The following is a 16,870-nucleotide window of genomic DNA, read 5'->3' on the forward strand; positions in this document are numbered from 1 at the left end:
AAAAAAGTGTGCTCTATTCTCCCCTGGAATAATAATAATAATAATAATAATAATAATAAAAACTTCCCAGATGATATGTTGAAAGGAAGTTCAATTCACAGACCTCACTGTTCCTCCCACACAACACAAAGGATCAATTGCGAGCTTTTCTGTATTGAACTCTCCAAGACATCAGATGGCCTTTGAAGGTCCTAAATGGTCCCGATTATCTCGCAGTATGAGGAACGACAAATCCATATTCTCATGGCTCTGTTTTTTTTCACCCACTCTGTGCTTAACAGGAATTTTCTTTGGCTCATCAGTAAACAAAAATGAGTCAGATAAGCATGAGCACCAGATTTAAAATGCATCTTCAATACTTTGTTCGGCTGTTATGCAAACGGCAGTGTGTGGAGCTTACCCTAAAGAAAGTGTATTTCTAAAAATCCTATCAAATGTTTCAATGATCAAGAATGTGAAAAACAGATCTGTAAGATCTCTGTAATAGTTTGTTTTAAGGAAAGGAAAAATGGTAGGTGTCTTCCAGATGATTGAAATCTGTTTAAGATTAGCACACTTCTGTAAAAAAATTGTAAAAACTCCACTGAATTGGTCAAGACAGTGTTTCAAAAGCCTGGCCCTAAATGGCATCAGACCCGTTGTTTGCAAGAAGTCTGAGGAGAGAACCAGACTGATAAATTACTATGCTGTGTAAAGATAAACACCTCAAGTTTGAAAAAAGAAAATGTGATCTGAGACAAGAAGATTATGACATCTAGCTCAGCTCACATGTAGAATCCTCCCCAATATCTAGAAATCCTCCCCGTATCAAGCAGGTGGAGAATTAGTGATTTGTAGTAAGCAGTCCTCTCCGTAATATGACTGTTGACATTCATGCATTCATCACTGAAATGACAACTTAAATAAAACAGTTTTTGCATCAGGATTATTATCTTATGATTTTGCTGATGAGTTTGTTTTTAGATCGGATAAGCAGCTATCAGAGTAAAACAGAAGCATTATGTGTTAACTTACCTTTCGCAGCAACCCAACACTGAACCAGCACAGAGGTGAAGTTAAGAGCTACTGGGGTTTCCGTTCGCCTGCTCTGCATGATGCACGTCTAACCCCTACATGAAATTTCCACTCAGCATGAAAAAAGTACCATGTAATTTGCGGTAAAGGTGTAAATGAATCACCATGAACTACCTTGGCCTTTGAGTCAAATATGGGCCAACAGGCCTCATAATGACTCAAAGTAAGAGTATAGTGTAGAATTTCATTTTCTACATGTCATTTTGTCAAAAAGACAGATTTTTTTTTTTCCTAAAATTTACTTTGTTTGCCTTCTTAACTGAACAGTGTAGAGTCAAACGATCACAAATTTGCAAAAAGTGTGTAAACTTTCTCAGTAATTGTTTGAAGTATTTTAGAATTCTTTTGAGTGAAATGCAGCTTTATATTACCATGTCAGCCTGGTTTTGCATCTGTTCTCCACTCAGCTTTTAGACACACACCCACCTGTTGTAGCTCTGTGCTGCTGTGTTGAGACAAGGTTTAAAATATGTTAAACATCCTGAAAGGAGCATGGCTTTTTGTTTTTGCCTCAGAAAAACCAAAAGATCATTAATAGCACAAAGAGATGTCTACTTGACAAACTATTTGACGTGAAATTTCAGTGTTATGTGGAAATGATTAACACTTTGAGCAACGTGGGTACTTTTTAGGCTCATGCACTTCAGTTGTGTACCTGTATGAGCCATAAATGTAGAGCAGGGATCCTCAATCTTGGTCCTCAAAGGCCAGTGTCCTGCAGGTTTTCTAAGTGTCTGGAGCACACCTGACTCCCCGTGTAGCGCATGGGTCATTTGGATGTGGTAGGTGAAGAGTTGGAACTGTTAAGAAGGGGTTATCAGTCATGAAGGTTTTGCTAAAAAGAGAAGGGCTGGGTAGCTATCATTTGCGTTGATCACTACCCTAATGACGTCTTGTTATTTTAAACCAGTTTAATGCTGAATCTTACCCATTGCGTTGCACCTGGGAACATCATTCTTGTTTTAAATAAACAGAAAAATGCCTCAAATCTATGCGGTCATGCTATAGATTGAACCCATCTTCTGTCTCCGTGTATATGTCTGTAATCGCAAGGTAAATTTGACTATTTCTGGAGTCACAGAATTATTTTTTTTTGTAAGAGTAAAGAGTTAAGATAAAAAGATAAAAATGTATAAATATTGGTGTATGTGTGTTCCTTGATGGACCAACACAGGTGTAGAGACTAGACCCCATAATCAACCTTACGAAGAGACCTTTGCTGGTGGAAAAATATATGAAGATGGCACATGGAAAAAATTACAAAAGTACCAGACTTGTCAAAAAGAAGCAAAAGAAAACAAACACTTTCAGGATGAATGTAAATATCTCTTTGTACTTATGCAGCTGCAGGTCTAAACCTTTATGAAACCATATATGTAAACATTATTACTGATAAAATAAAGCAGAACAAAGGAGTGGATTTGATTTTCAAAGAAAATCTACAACACATCTTATATCTGTGCTGTGGATTATTTTACTAGATTGATAAATGCCGTCTTATTTTAAGGCTTGCAAAGCTGTTCCAAAGCTTAGGGTTATAGGTTTTCTGCATTCTGGACATTTGTTTTGACACCAAACAGTAAAAGTTCTTATTAACTTATTAACTTGAGCCACAAACTACCTGAAGAGGAAAGACATCTTTCAAATGTTTTCTTTGCAGACTTCATATTTATTAACAAAATAGTCCAACTTTGTACAAAATACATTACATCTAGTTGCAGAGTACTGCTTTATAAATAACATAATTTAACACATCTTTCAGAGACATTTTTTACTTTTGATCAGCAGTACAAGCACACACATATATACATATTATATATCAATTCACAGTTTGCATTTTTCATGTTTTAACATTTTTACAGCTTTAATTCAATGTACACATGTATTTACACGAAGGCTTGGACCAGACTTTGTACTCTTGTTCAGGCATCCTCTGGACAGCTCAGTCATTGTGATCGCCTGCAGATGAGCTGCCACTGTTTGTCAAACAGAGAAGCTTCTGAATCTTGATTTCATTTCAGTGCATGCTGCATATAATACAATTATTCACCTTTTATTTATGAGCTAATGGAAAAATTGTACCATCTCAGGGTTACATTTTAAATAAAATACCCTGTTGTTACATTGCCCTGAAATCTTATTTTGGAGTGTTCTCATACCCGACATTACAGTATTTCTGCACTGTCTGTGTATGAGGGGTTTCATTTCCGTACATATGTGCATTAGTAACTCGCTGCTCTTCATGATTTCACACAGACACACAGACAAGAGCCTATCGTGTATTCAGCAAGGCAATGTTTTCCGGATATACCTTCCTCTTGCCCCTGACTGGCAAATGATACCTCATTTCCTTCCAAAACCTGGAAGAAGAAGAAAGAGATGGTGCCAAATATGAGTTCTGTCCTCCTTCCTCTTCTTCTGTCCTACTAGAGCATGTCCCCCATCTTCGCCTCGTCCTGAGGTCCTTCCACAAACATACAGCTCCCTGCTTCTTCCTCAGGTGAAGTACTGACTCTGGGAAGAGGGCAAGTTGCGCTGGGGTGATCTCTTCTAGCTCAACCAGTACCACCTGTAAAGTAAAACGTCAATTAGAATAATATTATATAATTATTTATTGGTTTAAACATTATCTGAATGTATTAATAAATGCTATTCTATTCTAGTCATTTAGTCAACGCTTTTATCCAAAGTGACAGTGAGAACAAGACAAGCACAAAATGAAACAGTAGAGGACATCATAAGAAGGTACAAGTGGACTGCTGGAGTCCAGTCGGATGCAGGTCTTGACATGCTACAGGTTTTTTTCCCCCCACCCCACAGTATTACCTATGTTAAAATACAAAGAATGAATACCATAATATTTGTTGCAAAGAACTGGGCTAGGTTCTTCAACTCTTCTGACAAATATATTTAACCAAGTGTGGAAGTGCTCCTTGAAGAGCTGAGTCTTGAGCATGCTCTTAAAAGTAGACAAGGACTCTGCAGAGCGGACAGAGTTTGGGAGGTCATTCCACCATCGTGGCACGACAGAGTCTTGCTAGTGATTTACTCCCACATAGTGGTGGTAACATGAGGCGTCTTTCACTGGTGGAACGTAGCTGTTGAGAGGGAGTTTAGCTCTGAAATAAGGAGTGAAGGTAGACAGCCAGTGAAGTGCGATTAGCAGTGAAATGATATGAGTCCGTTTGGATTGGTTGAAAATCCAAAAAAAGACACACTGCGGCATTCTGGATCATCTGCAGAGGTTTAACAGAGCATGCAGAAAGACCTGCAAGTAGGGAACTGAAATAATTGATGCATGTGTTCTGTCAGGTTCGGTCTGATTCTCTTGATGTTGAAAAGAGCAATTCGGCAGATACAGGCAACCGAGGCAACATGGACCTTAAAGGTCAACTGGTCATCCACCGTGACACCAAGATTCCGGGCAGCAGACATAGGTACAAGTGTGATAGTCAAGCTTCACACTTATTTGCAGAGGTAAGGAAGGATTGGCTGGACAGACAATGAGCTCTGTCTTGGACAGATTGAGCTGAAGGTGGCGAGCCTTCATCCATTCAGCGATATCAGCAAGGCAAGCTAATATTCTCATTGACACGGTTGTGTCGTCTGGTGGAAAGGAAATGAAAACATGAGTCTCATCAGCGTATCAGTGGTAGGAGAAGCCGTGAGAGCTTATGACTGCGCAAAGTGAGGAGGTGAACAGTGAACAGTGAAAAGGGCAGAGTACCGATCCCTGAGGCACCCCTATTTTCACCTGATGTGATCTGGACAGTTCTCCTCACCAAGAAACTCTGATAGCTCTTTCTGTGAGGTAGGCCGAGAACCACAAGAGGACAGATCCAGAGATACCAAGCTCAGAGAATGTGAGAGGAGAATCTGATGGTTGACTGTGTCAAAAGCAGCAGACAAGTCCAGCAGTATCAGGACTAAGGCAACTCGCATCAGATTCTTGTAACACACACATATACATGACGGTATGTGTTATTGTTTTGTTCGAGGCTGGTAGATTGAAGTGCGGTTGGTTGCGTGCGATCACATCTTTGTAGAGTTTTATTATGAATGTTCATGAAAAGGGCTTTATAAATAAAAGTTTGATTTGATGTCGTACATCCATACATAAACTGGTCATTCAGAGCCTATGAAAACATTTTGTTGTAGTTGATCAAAGAAGTAAAAATGTGTCACCTTGAGCGATCCTTCCAGTAGAGCTCTGTGCATCGCTGCCATGCATTCCAGCTGCTGCCTTGGGTCTGAGCACACTTTATCACTACCATCAAAACTCGTGCTTCTTATGCTCTCGCAGAGGCTGTCCAATTTGCCGCTGTCATCACTGCTCTTGCAAATGTTGTTGTTGTTGCTACTGGTGCTGCTGGTGTGTCTCATGCTGGTAAAAGTGGAGGCAGTGTAGAGCAGAAGGAAGCGCCTGCTGGCTTGAATGTTCTGTTCCACAGAGTCCACCATGGCTGCAGCAGAAAACATACAACACAGTGAAGTCACCATTAGCTTAATTAGCAAAAAAAAACCAAACACAAACAAACAAAAAAATAAACTGTTTCATTCCAATTGTATGTCACACTATATGAAATCCATTCTTTATTTTCCCCCAGAATTCCATATTTTCTTTTATCTCTGTATTTTGTATTTTACTATTGGACCCATTTTTCCAGGGAGGATGTGCCAAATCCTGTGGTGAATGTGTAAAATTTAAACAGTTCAATTGGAAAATCTCTTTTTCGTTAAGATATTTATACTCCACAGTACTTTATGACACAACTGCTAGACAGGAAATGGGCTACAGAGAAGGGAGTGACATGCAGTAAAAGCTCCAGGTTGGGATTTGAGTCTGCACCAGCTGCATTGAGAAGCTGTTGTCTCTGCTAAGGTAGTTAATTGGGACATGGACCGATAATTTCTCCATCGATCTTCAGGACAGCCTCCAGCTGCAGCTCAAACACTCAGGTTCAGTAAGTTTTATAGTTTGTTCTTGTTTGTCAACCACACTTCTCCTTGTTTAAAATACTTCACCAAAAACAGAGGCAGCTTTTTCTTTTATTCTACAGCACAGGTGTCAAACTCCAGTCGTCGAGGACCAGTATCCTGCAGGGTTTTTGTTGTCTCCATGCTTCAGCACTCTTGACCAAAATGAATCAATAGTTTGGCAAGAATTGGATCAATTTGATTTAAATGTGGTGTGTTGGTGCAGGAAAACAACAAAAACCTGGAGGAATCCGGCCCTCCAGCACTGGAGTTTGACACACCTGGAGCAACCTAGCATGTCTTCATTTCTCAGACAATTTATGTGCTTTTGTTCATTAGACATTGCTGACTTTCTGAGGAGATCAGTGCAGGTGATTTTACTCTGACAGGAAACTGCAGCAGTAAAACTGTTTGACTATGTTTGGCTCACATAGATCCATGATATTCCACGTTTTTACAGCTGATTCCAGTTTTATCTTTGGAAAATTCAAAAATTTTCATTATGTTCATTACATTGTTCATTATTCACGAACAAAAACTAAGCAGGCAGTGATACTCTTAAGTGTGCCTGAGGACCACATTTATCAGGAATAACTTGATATTTACACGTTTCAGATCAGTACGTACATTGTATTTGAGACAAATAACACGTGTTAACTATGCCAAATGCCGTGACTTACCCTGCCCAGGCATGCTGTCACGTCCTGCTACAAAGAGTTTGTAGCCACAGGTGGTTTCCAACACTTGAGGTAGCGTTTGCAGGGCAAACCTTTCCACTTCCTCATTGAATCCTGCTGCATAGTGCTGCGGGTATGCCACATAGGCATCATACAGCTTTCCATCCAAATCTGACACAGAAAAGAGCTCAGTAAACATGCAGGAAGGTATTTTAGAAAAATATTATTATTATTATTCGTACCTGAGATTCCTACCTCATTTGACTTGCTCTGTTTTTTAACAAGAATTACTGTTCTGTTAATACTGTTAAAACTCATCAACCACTACTTTAGTTTACTAGCTAGAAACCAACCAGACAGACACATGGGGCCAGATACGTAAACAATGTGAACACAGAACATACACACCTTTTCTTACAGACATAAACATTAGTTTCTCATAATTATTCATCTTTTTATGTTACATGGGCCTATTCTAATAATGCCAGCTGAGTGTTTCCCTGAAATTTCCTTTATTTTGGTTCCTTCAATTTAATTCACTGTTTTCTACATCTGAGTGATTTAGGTTCACATTCATTGAAACTCATCACTTCTTTTACAGTTGTTTTCGGTCAGCATGCGTATTGGGTTGTGGTGCAAATTAGCATGTTGTTTACATAGTGGTGACCAGGGAGCGTTTGCTTTTGTAAATGGTTAAAAATGAGACTGGAAATCGGGTAAAAGCATGTGCACAGTCCCACAATAATTTGAGATTCATAAGTCATATCTATATGACTCTTATCACATCATATCACACTTCTATTTTTTGTTCAGAGTTTCAGTCCTAACATGACAGATTTTTATGTTTCCTTGTCCTTGGAAACGGCTCAGAAAACCGATGTGCATTTTTAGGTAAACTTTGAGTTTACAGGACTGTTATCATTGTAAAATAATTCATCCACTTTAAACAGTTTTTATGATGTGAACATGATTACATGATCTAAAACAAGCATGCATTTGTGATTATTTCTGTATAAATATGAGAATATGAAACCCTCGAATGGGTTGAAAGGTTAAGATATGATTGATAATTTCTTTTATTTCCACCTGTGTGGTTGTAATGGATAGTGTAGCTCCCATTAAAGTCATGCACTTCAAGTCAAAACAGGAGCCTTGGCTCAATGACACCACACGCGGAGCTCGGCGTGAGGGTCAGAGGGCCGAGCTTAGGTGGAAAAAGAACTGTCATGACCTACCAGATTCTTAATTCCCCCAGATATCATTATCAGACTATTGTCAAATCTGAGAAAAGAATATTTCTCTAAACTGATCGCGAATAATGTTCATAAGCCACATGTTCTTTATAAAACTATTAGTTCTGTTTTTAATCCCAATCTATCCTCTTTATTGGAGATGACAAAAAAAGTTGCAAACAATTTCTCTATTATTTTAATGACAAGGTCAGGGTCAAAATATCTTCTTCTTCTGTGGTTCAGGGGTCACTGTGTGCTGTCAGTTTGAGTCTGTGTCACTGTCTGTTCTTACGGGGATAGTCAACAAACCTAAACCCTCCTCCCTTCCCACGGGACCCGGCTTAGGCTCTGGGACTGTTCCCACATTTTGTAAAACTGCTGTTGTTGAACTGCTGATGAAAAAAATCTGGCCTTGACCCAATGGATTTAGCAAATTATCGCCCAATCTCTAAACTACCACTAGTCTCTAAGATTTTGGAGAAATGTGTCCTTTTTCAACTGCAACCGTTTTTTGACACAAATGATATCTTAGACCCATTTCCGTCAGGCTACAAAGCATCTCATAGTCTGCACTTCTTCAGGTTTTTAGTGACCGCCTTTTAATGATTAGTTCTGGTAGCCCTGCAATTTTAGTGCTTTTAGATGTGACAGCTGCTTTTGATACCAAGGATGTGAATCTAACAACAATTTTCAATTCGATTCCAATTTCTGGGATGACCATTCGATTCAGTATAGATTCTCAATCCAAACTGATTTTCTATTCATTATCATTACACTTAAGTAACAAAAGGTGCTAATTTCCCAAGTAACTTAATTCTTCTATAAACTAGAAAAAACTGAAAAATCATTAGGGCCGATTTGATTTAAATTGCGACATGTGCAAAATTTTTCTTAATTTCAATTTGGAAAAAAACAATGAAAATGACACAATATATAAATATAGGCTAATGGATTATTTTTATTTGTAAAAAAAAAAAAAGGGATTTTTTTTTAACAAAAATATCAATTTTAGAATTATGAACTAAAACAATCCTGATTTTTTTTTTTTTTTTTTTTTTATTTGATTCCTTACCCCTATTTGATACAGTTGACCACACAATTCTTTTTTTTTTTTTTTTTTTTTTTTGTCTTGTCCAGCATTTAAGCAAGCAGACTGATGTTCTGGATGCTGTGTTCTGCTGAGCAAATTTATTTTGCCAAGGGGAACTTTTGTAGATGTAATGATCCCCTTGTATTTCTTGATTCTTATTTTATTTTTCAATTTGTTTTGGATAATAGCTTGTATTACAGAGTTTATGCTGCTGGACCCGACCGGAAAGGACAGGAAAGGGGCAGAAAGAGAACAGAAAAGAGAACATAAAAAAAACAACAAAAAAAAACAAAAGAAAGAGATCAATGCATACATGTATATGCACATACATACCCACCTACATATATATGTATATACACTCGCACATACATTATATATATACATATAAACATACATACATACATATACACATACATACACATGCATACACACACATGTACACATACATGCATACATAAAGATAGATATACATACATACATATACACATACATACACACACACATATATATATATATATACATATATACACATATACGTACTCACATACATACACATACATATACACATACACATACACACACATACACATACATACACATACATATACACATACACATACACACACATACACACACATACACATACATATACATACATACACATACACTCACACATAAACATACACATACATACATACACATACACATACACATAAGTACACACACATACCCACCCACACACATAAATATATACACCCACACAAGCCAACTCTAGATTCGTGGAGAACAAAACCGTTGACAATCATGAGGACCAGAAACTAGCAAGTTAAGTCAAAAAGACAGAAAGAGAGCTACCTGCTGTTAGTGAATAAACTTGCTGGATGACTCAGTGACTGTGATACATGCAGAACATTCATGCAGAACATTCAGAGTGGAACGTGTTTAGAGAAGAGTGATCATGCCAATGTGACCCCGCCCGCCTACAGCTAGAGGAAGGCCAGGAGAACCCAGAGACCCGGGTAACCGACAGTCACCCCCAGGTACAGATCCCAACCCCCCCACTCCAGAGCCAGCCATGCATCTGCCCAGGAGGTGGCGAAGGAGGTGCCCAACCAGAGTCCCCCGCAGTCAGGGGGAACAGGCCCCAGCAGGCCCAGGCCGGCAAGGGCCGATCCTGCCGGGCACCGGCCACCTAGGGCAGACAGAGCGCAGGCCCCAGGGCCCCAAGAGCCCGTGAGCAGCCCCCCGCCCCCGCAGGCAGAGGGCACAGCCCACACCGACGGAGGACCAGGATCCCCAGACCGCCACCCAGCGGCAGCCAGGTCGCACCCCAGCGCACCAGCTGCGCCCCCGGGTACAGGACACCACCCCCCCACCACCAAACCACACACACATATACATGCATACCCCCCCCAACACGCACTCCCCTCACACATATACATGCATACCCCCCCCCCCCCCACCCCCAAAACACGCACTCCCCTCTCAACCCCCATCCACACAACCCTCTGCAATCCATGCACATCATCCATCACATATACAACCCCACCCCACCTCTACTCACTCACCCATACCAAGTCACACGAACCCCAATCGCCCCCGCCCCCACACACGCTCACCCCCCCCACACACACGCTCACACCCCGCCACCCCATCCCTCTACTTCTACCCAACCACACATGCCCCACCAAACACCCCTCCACCACCCATAGCCCCCTCCAAACTTCACCCTCACTCACACATCCCATTCCGCATATACACCCCCCCCTACACACACACACACACACACACACACACACACACACACACACACACACACACACACACACGTACCCTCACTCCTCCAACACAGGCACACCCCAATACAACCCACGCGCCAACATACCCCTCCACACACACATCTACTCATCCTCACACATCCCTATCCCCTACCCACCTATATCCCCAACCCTAATCCCCCCCCAGCCATCCCACCATCCATCTGTAACCCCATACACCAACTCCCACACATCCTCACCTCACCCCTCCATCATGTCCCATGTGAGATACCTCAGAGGGGGCAGAGGACCACACAATTCTTTTATCATGTTTGGAGAACTGTCTGGGTTTCAAGGGGACTGCTCTCTAGTGGTTTTAATCTTACCTGAGTGGGAGGTCTTTTTCGGTCAGGCTGGGGGACTCCTACTCATCTTCTTTTCCTTTGCACTGTGGAGTCCCCTGGGCTCTATCCTGAGACCAATTCATTTTGCCCTATATCTCCTCCCACTCAGGGAAGTCTCCAGAAAGCTTGGTATGTCATATCATTTATATGCTGATGACTGCCAAATTTACATGCCAATCTCCAAAAGCGATTGCTGCCACCCTTATTCAGTTGTCTTTGTGACGTCAAGGCTTGGTTAGCTCAAAACTTTTTAAAATTGAATGAGGAAATGACTGAGATGGGCTGCATGGTGGTTTGGTGGTTAGCGCTGTGGTCTCACAGCAAAAAGGTCACTGGTTCAATCCTCGGCTGGGGCGACGTTTGGACAATGGCCTTTTTGTGTGGAGTTTGCATATTCTCCCTGTGTATGCGTGTGTTCTCTCTGGGTACTCCAGCTCCCTCCCACCGTCCAAAGACCTGCATTTTAGGCTAATTGGTTACCATAAATTGCCCCTAGGAGTGAGTGTGTGCGTGAGTGGTTGTATCTGTGTGGCCTTGCGATGGACTGGCAAACTGTCCAGGGTGTACCCTGCCTTTCACCCAAAGATTGCTGGGATAGGCTCCAGCTTCCCCGTGACCCTTCATTGGACTAAGCGGTTAGGATGATAAATGAAATGACTGAGATCTTGCTGTTGGGAAACTCCCCCTTTGATTTGGGACCGCTTCAAAAATTTGTGTATCCCAAAGTCACAAGCCTTGGCATCTCAATGCACAGTGATTTTAAGCTTGATAAACAGGTCAATGCAGTTTTTAAAATCAAGTTTTTATCACCTTTGTCTTTTATCAAGAGTGAAACCTTTTTTTTTTTAATCTTCTTCTGGAACAAGTTGTGCACTTTTTTTATTTCTACCTTAGATACAGTTAGTCCAGAATTCTTGTCCTCACCTGCTTTTTTTTTTTTTTTTCTCGGATTTCCTGTACACTCTTCTCATTCCTAATTGATATTGTAAACCTCAACAGTTTTGCTGCTTGAACGTCAGATAAGATTTGATGAGATAGAGGCAGGCAGCCCTGTGGTTAGTTAGTTTCCTTTGTTCGTTCTCACTGACAAACGTGGTTAGTTTTAGAAGTAGAGCCTATGGTTCTGGGAGTTATGAAACTGTGGGCAGCTACCATATCTGTCTTAGACTAACCATTACTGCGGGGTTTTCCGTTGTTTTCTCTATTCTAATAGTACTGGTGCTTTAAAATTCACCATTACTATACTATTTAAATACAAGATGTGAAGTGTTACCTTTATTTGCATAGAGGACTGGAAAAGTCCCCCTAACCCACAGCACAATGTCGATCCTAAAGATGTAGTAGATGGTGACGCTGATGATGAAGAGAACCATCACACCTCCAAGAACAGACCCAATCGGAACTGTGAAGTCTGGGTCTGTTGAAAGGAAAAAAAGGACATGTCAGACATTCTGCATGTGTATTTCATCAGGGATGTATCAGCACATGTTTCTGGGTGTGGGGGGGAATATTCATATGGTGCTCATTCTCGCAGATTATTTGATTTATTTTATTATTTAAGAGTTTTAAATAGTATCAAACAATTAGTGAAACCAGTTAAGAGTATTGTTATGAACAGAACTCAGTATGGTATTGCTCATCTACAATACTATATTCAGTGAAGCCATGGCCAACTTCCAGGTCGGCAACAGGTGAAAATAGGAGGCTCTAAGCTCCAGTCTCTAACCCTTTCCCCCTTCAAAGGTCCAAAGTGGAAAATGTGTTTTAACACCATGGTGCTGATACAAATAAAAATCTACTTATCATTTCATTTTAAAAAAGTATGTTGTGATTTAATTTACTGATTTACTTTAATATTCCCTCTGGACTGCAAGCCAGCTTGCTTTAATAATAACTTCTTTTTGGTGAGTCTGGACTGGGTGGGTTGGGTCTGCCATAGTCAGTTTTACTGGGACATAAATCACATAAGATCTGCTGCTCTACCGCCCCACCTAGTGGCTATTTATATATATCACACAACTTTGTAAGATGAACTTCGCCTGTTAAGACATTAATTCAGAAAACGGTTTAGTTACTGCTGGTTTTCAGTGAGCATTTGTTTTTTTAAGGTTTTGGCCTCTGAATCTGATTAATACGTAATCTTAATCTTCTTATAAAGCATAGATTGTCCTGACTTACAGCTGAACATGTGATACATGAATGAATAGACTTGAAAATGAAAAACATCTTCATTTGGGTGCTTTTAGGTGTTTTTACCTGCTTCTAGCAACGTAAAATATCCTTCGTCAAAGCCTCGAGAACTCTGCACTTGGCACGTGTAGTTGACGTTGAAGTCAGCTGCCTTCAGTTTAGAAATGGTCAGCAGCCGTTCCAGATACATGCCTTTATCTGCAACATGGTGGCTCCACGATCTATTGAAAACAAAATGTGTTCAGATTTTTAAAAAAGTGACAGAACAGTATACTTTGTTTGAGCAGGAAGCTCAGTTTATTTATTCAATGTTGCACCCCAAATCCAAACTAATGAATGCAAAAGTGGTGACCTTTGTTCAGATGTGTAGATGCGTTCAGATGAGTTGGTGGTGAAAACGGGACTCTTTCTGGCAAACCAAACAACATCATCGAAGGGCATCCCAACACCTGGCACAAACACTAGGCACCTTTTGGTGAAGTTAGACCCTGAATGCATAAACAAAATGATGGTAAGTAAAGTCTACTGCAAGGGTTCAGGTAATGCATGAAAAGAGTTTTATACATAAAATTAGATTTGATTTAGTGTAGTGGGCATTCTGACTTTGTGAGTGTATGAAGAGTGTCAGTAAAAGCATCAAATTCAGAAATAAAATAAGTTCACTTTCAGGAGAACATTCATTAGTTTAAAAAAAGTTAAAAACTTCCTACTTATTCAAGACTTGCTAAGTCAAAGCAACAATAGGAATTTGAAATTAAATTCTTCCTGGTTTCTAATTTAGAAAAATGTAGCACAATAAATCTGATAAAAACAAAACTGGTGACTGCTTTAAATTTCTTTCAGGAAATCTTCTGTACATTCACAAATCTTTTATTCGAAACAAGGGAAAATATTTAGTCTCAATAAAATCCGAATCAGTTGTAATATTAACATTTTAAAAGCACAATAGGGAAAGTTGTCATCTCACCCATCTTTGCTTTGATAATTTCATTCATTGGTTCATTCATTTGTGGAGTGAAAGAATATTCCTCTGAAAAGGCAGAAATAAAGCACATTAAAGTCACCCATCAAAAATGCGATGTGTAGATGCAGTTTATTTACAGTATTTATTTATTTGATCTGATTTCTCTGTAATCTTTATACTGTGACCTCACTACACTGTGCTCTTTGCTTTTGCAGGCTTCCTCAGATTGGGTAGATCAATGCAGTGGTAATATGACTGAGATCTTAAACCACTTGGAAAAGCAGGGTCAACGCATGCCGCTTGTGCCATGATGTTTATGATTTGAAGCACTGAGCAGCACATGTGTCTGTATGTCACAATCTTAACTGAAACTGTGTAAATCACAGCAGTCTGTGAAGTATCCTTTATACTTCCAACAGGTACAGCTTTACCAGCCTGCTGGCCTTTAATTTAGTTGCTTGGTCTGATTTCCACCTGCTCTCACCTTTGACAGCAGCATCGATGCTCTCTGACACAGATCCGGTAACGCCACCGAGCGTGAACGTCAGAGTGCAGGTATAGGTGCCGCCGTCTGAAGGCTTCACTCTATGAATGCTCAGTTTAGTTTTGTCCCAGTAGGTGTGTGTGTTCGACCCATCTGCTATGGGGTCACAGCTCTTTATTTGGAAAGGAAAAGAGGAGTTGTCTGAGTGTTGTATCGTTCCTAAATTTCTTACCATCATCTAAAAATAACATTTACTGGAAGCAGGTAGTTGGCAGAGATAGCTATTATCCTGAAGAGACTCCTTCATCTGCAGAAAGTCTAACTAAAAGTAGATTACAATGTTCTTAACGTATTTAAGTTTTAAAAATGAAGCATCAATAGATTCATTTAATATACCTTTTGGTAGAAGAAAAATTATTTTTATTTATGTAAAATCTTTCTGATTCACTGTTTGAGCACTGATTACCAGTATACTGACACCTTCAGACAGATTCAAGTAAAACTTATAAAACTTTCATGACTGTAGGTGTAGAAACATTTATTTTATAACTTACTTTGTACCACTGGATTTTGTAATCGATGTTGTAGCTGTTCAGTTTATAAATGTAGTCCCTCAGAGGACAGTTCAGGCTGTCTGCTGCTGAATTTGTGAGTGGTTGCTCGATCTTCAGCGGCCGTCCACACTCTCCAGGAAATGGGAGATTCACCACCAGTCCAGTGGACTGCATGTAGCACTTAGAAGGAGTTCTGTGGGGAAAGACATCCTCTTTTGTCATTACAGAAATAGCTTGGTGGTATGGTGGCAAGAAAATTGGGTATTGTGATTAAAATCTACAGATGGTTGTGACTGGAGAGATGGTATGGTTTGAGCATGTCTTATTTTGAACTGAGGTCTGCTTGTGGCTCCATTTTCTACAAAGCTTATGGTAAAACGGAACAAGCATTTTTATCTGGTGTAACCCAAATGATCTGAAGTGCAGAGTCAGAACAAATAAAAATCTTGTAGCAAAGAGTTATTTCATAAAATATTTAGTGTATCTAAGTCCTTCTATTATTTGTCTAATTTAACCCATAAAGACCTAATCTATGAAAAGATGTTAAAGTGGATTTTTTTTATGTTTAGGTCTATTTGTCCCTTTAACGAAATGTAAAATAAAATATCACATTTTTAGGGATATTTACCATTTATTACTATATATGTCAAAATATAATCTTCTGCTTTCTGGTGTCTATCAAGGGGCAAAAGACAATACTTAGATTGTGTTTAACGGGATTTTAAGCAAAGTTTTTACCATAAAGTGATGCCAAATGTCTAAGAAACTGTATGTATCTTATATGTCACACTGCCTTCTTATGGCATAATGCTGTCAGATAACTCAGACTGGGCTGTGGCTCCTAAATAGTTGTCTTCTTTCATTCCTTTTTGTCTTTTCCATACTCTAAACTAGACAAAAATTAGGCATAAATGTAAATTCTGTTGTTTTGCTGTACATTTGTCTTCTCCATCCTGTAATACTGAAATCCCAGCACTCTGTTGATGTGCTGCCATGCATGCAAACCCTGCTGTCTTATCAGTAGTAGTCTTGCTTCAAGATTATTGCTAATGAGAGAATACCCAGCTGTTCTACATGTTTCTAAAAGTTCTTTCTACTGATATGATCTCACCTCAGTATGGCCAGGTACTCTCCATCGTCGTCCAGCGTTACATTGAGAAACCACAGGGTCTCCCCTAGCACCAGGATTTTACCAGTCTGGTTGCTAATTTCTTCTTTTGTCATGGGGTTGTACCATGTGATGTTGTATGGGACCGTTTTAAAGTCGAAGACATCCAGAGAGACCAGGGTGCTATTCAGCATCGCCACATCTCCGGGAACAGAGTAAACTCTTTCAAACTGGAGCTTGTAGTTGGAGCAGCTCTCTGCAACAAAGTCACAAACATGCATTAAAACACACACACAAATGCATAAACATGATCATTAATAAAGCATTTCTCACTAAATAAACTAAATGTAAAGCTATTA

The 16,870-nt window shown here is 39.9% G+C and overlaps 1 protein-coding gene across 1 annotated transcript; it reads right to left on the reverse strand.

Moving 5' to 3' along the window:
- Positions 1–3,038: 3,038 nt before the first annotated feature.
- On the reverse strand, positions 3,039–16,792 carry LOC306766572 (interleukin-1 receptor type 1-like; the record flags this gene model as incomplete). Its single annotated transcript, XM_079254352.1, has 9 exons — positions 3,039–3,643; positions 5,260–5,537; positions 6,732–6,899; positions 12,485–12,628; positions 13,468–13,622; positions 13,754–13,889; positions 14,850–15,021; positions 15,404–15,596; positions 16,515–16,792. The coding sequence occupies 9 exons, from the start codon at positions 16,790–16,792 to the stop codon at positions 3,347–3,349; spliced, it is 1,821 nt and encodes a 606-aa protein (XP_079110478.1). The 3' UTR covers positions 3,039–3,346.
- Between the last annotated feature and the right edge of the window lie 78 nt (positions 16,793–16,870).

Source organism: Telmatherina bonti (genome assembly GCF_933228915.1).
Source record: "Telmatherina bonti genome assembly, chromosome: 15".
Classification (NCBI taxonomy): Eukaryota; Metazoa; Chordata; class Actinopteri; order Atheriniformes; family Telmatherinidae; genus Telmatherina; species Telmatherina bonti.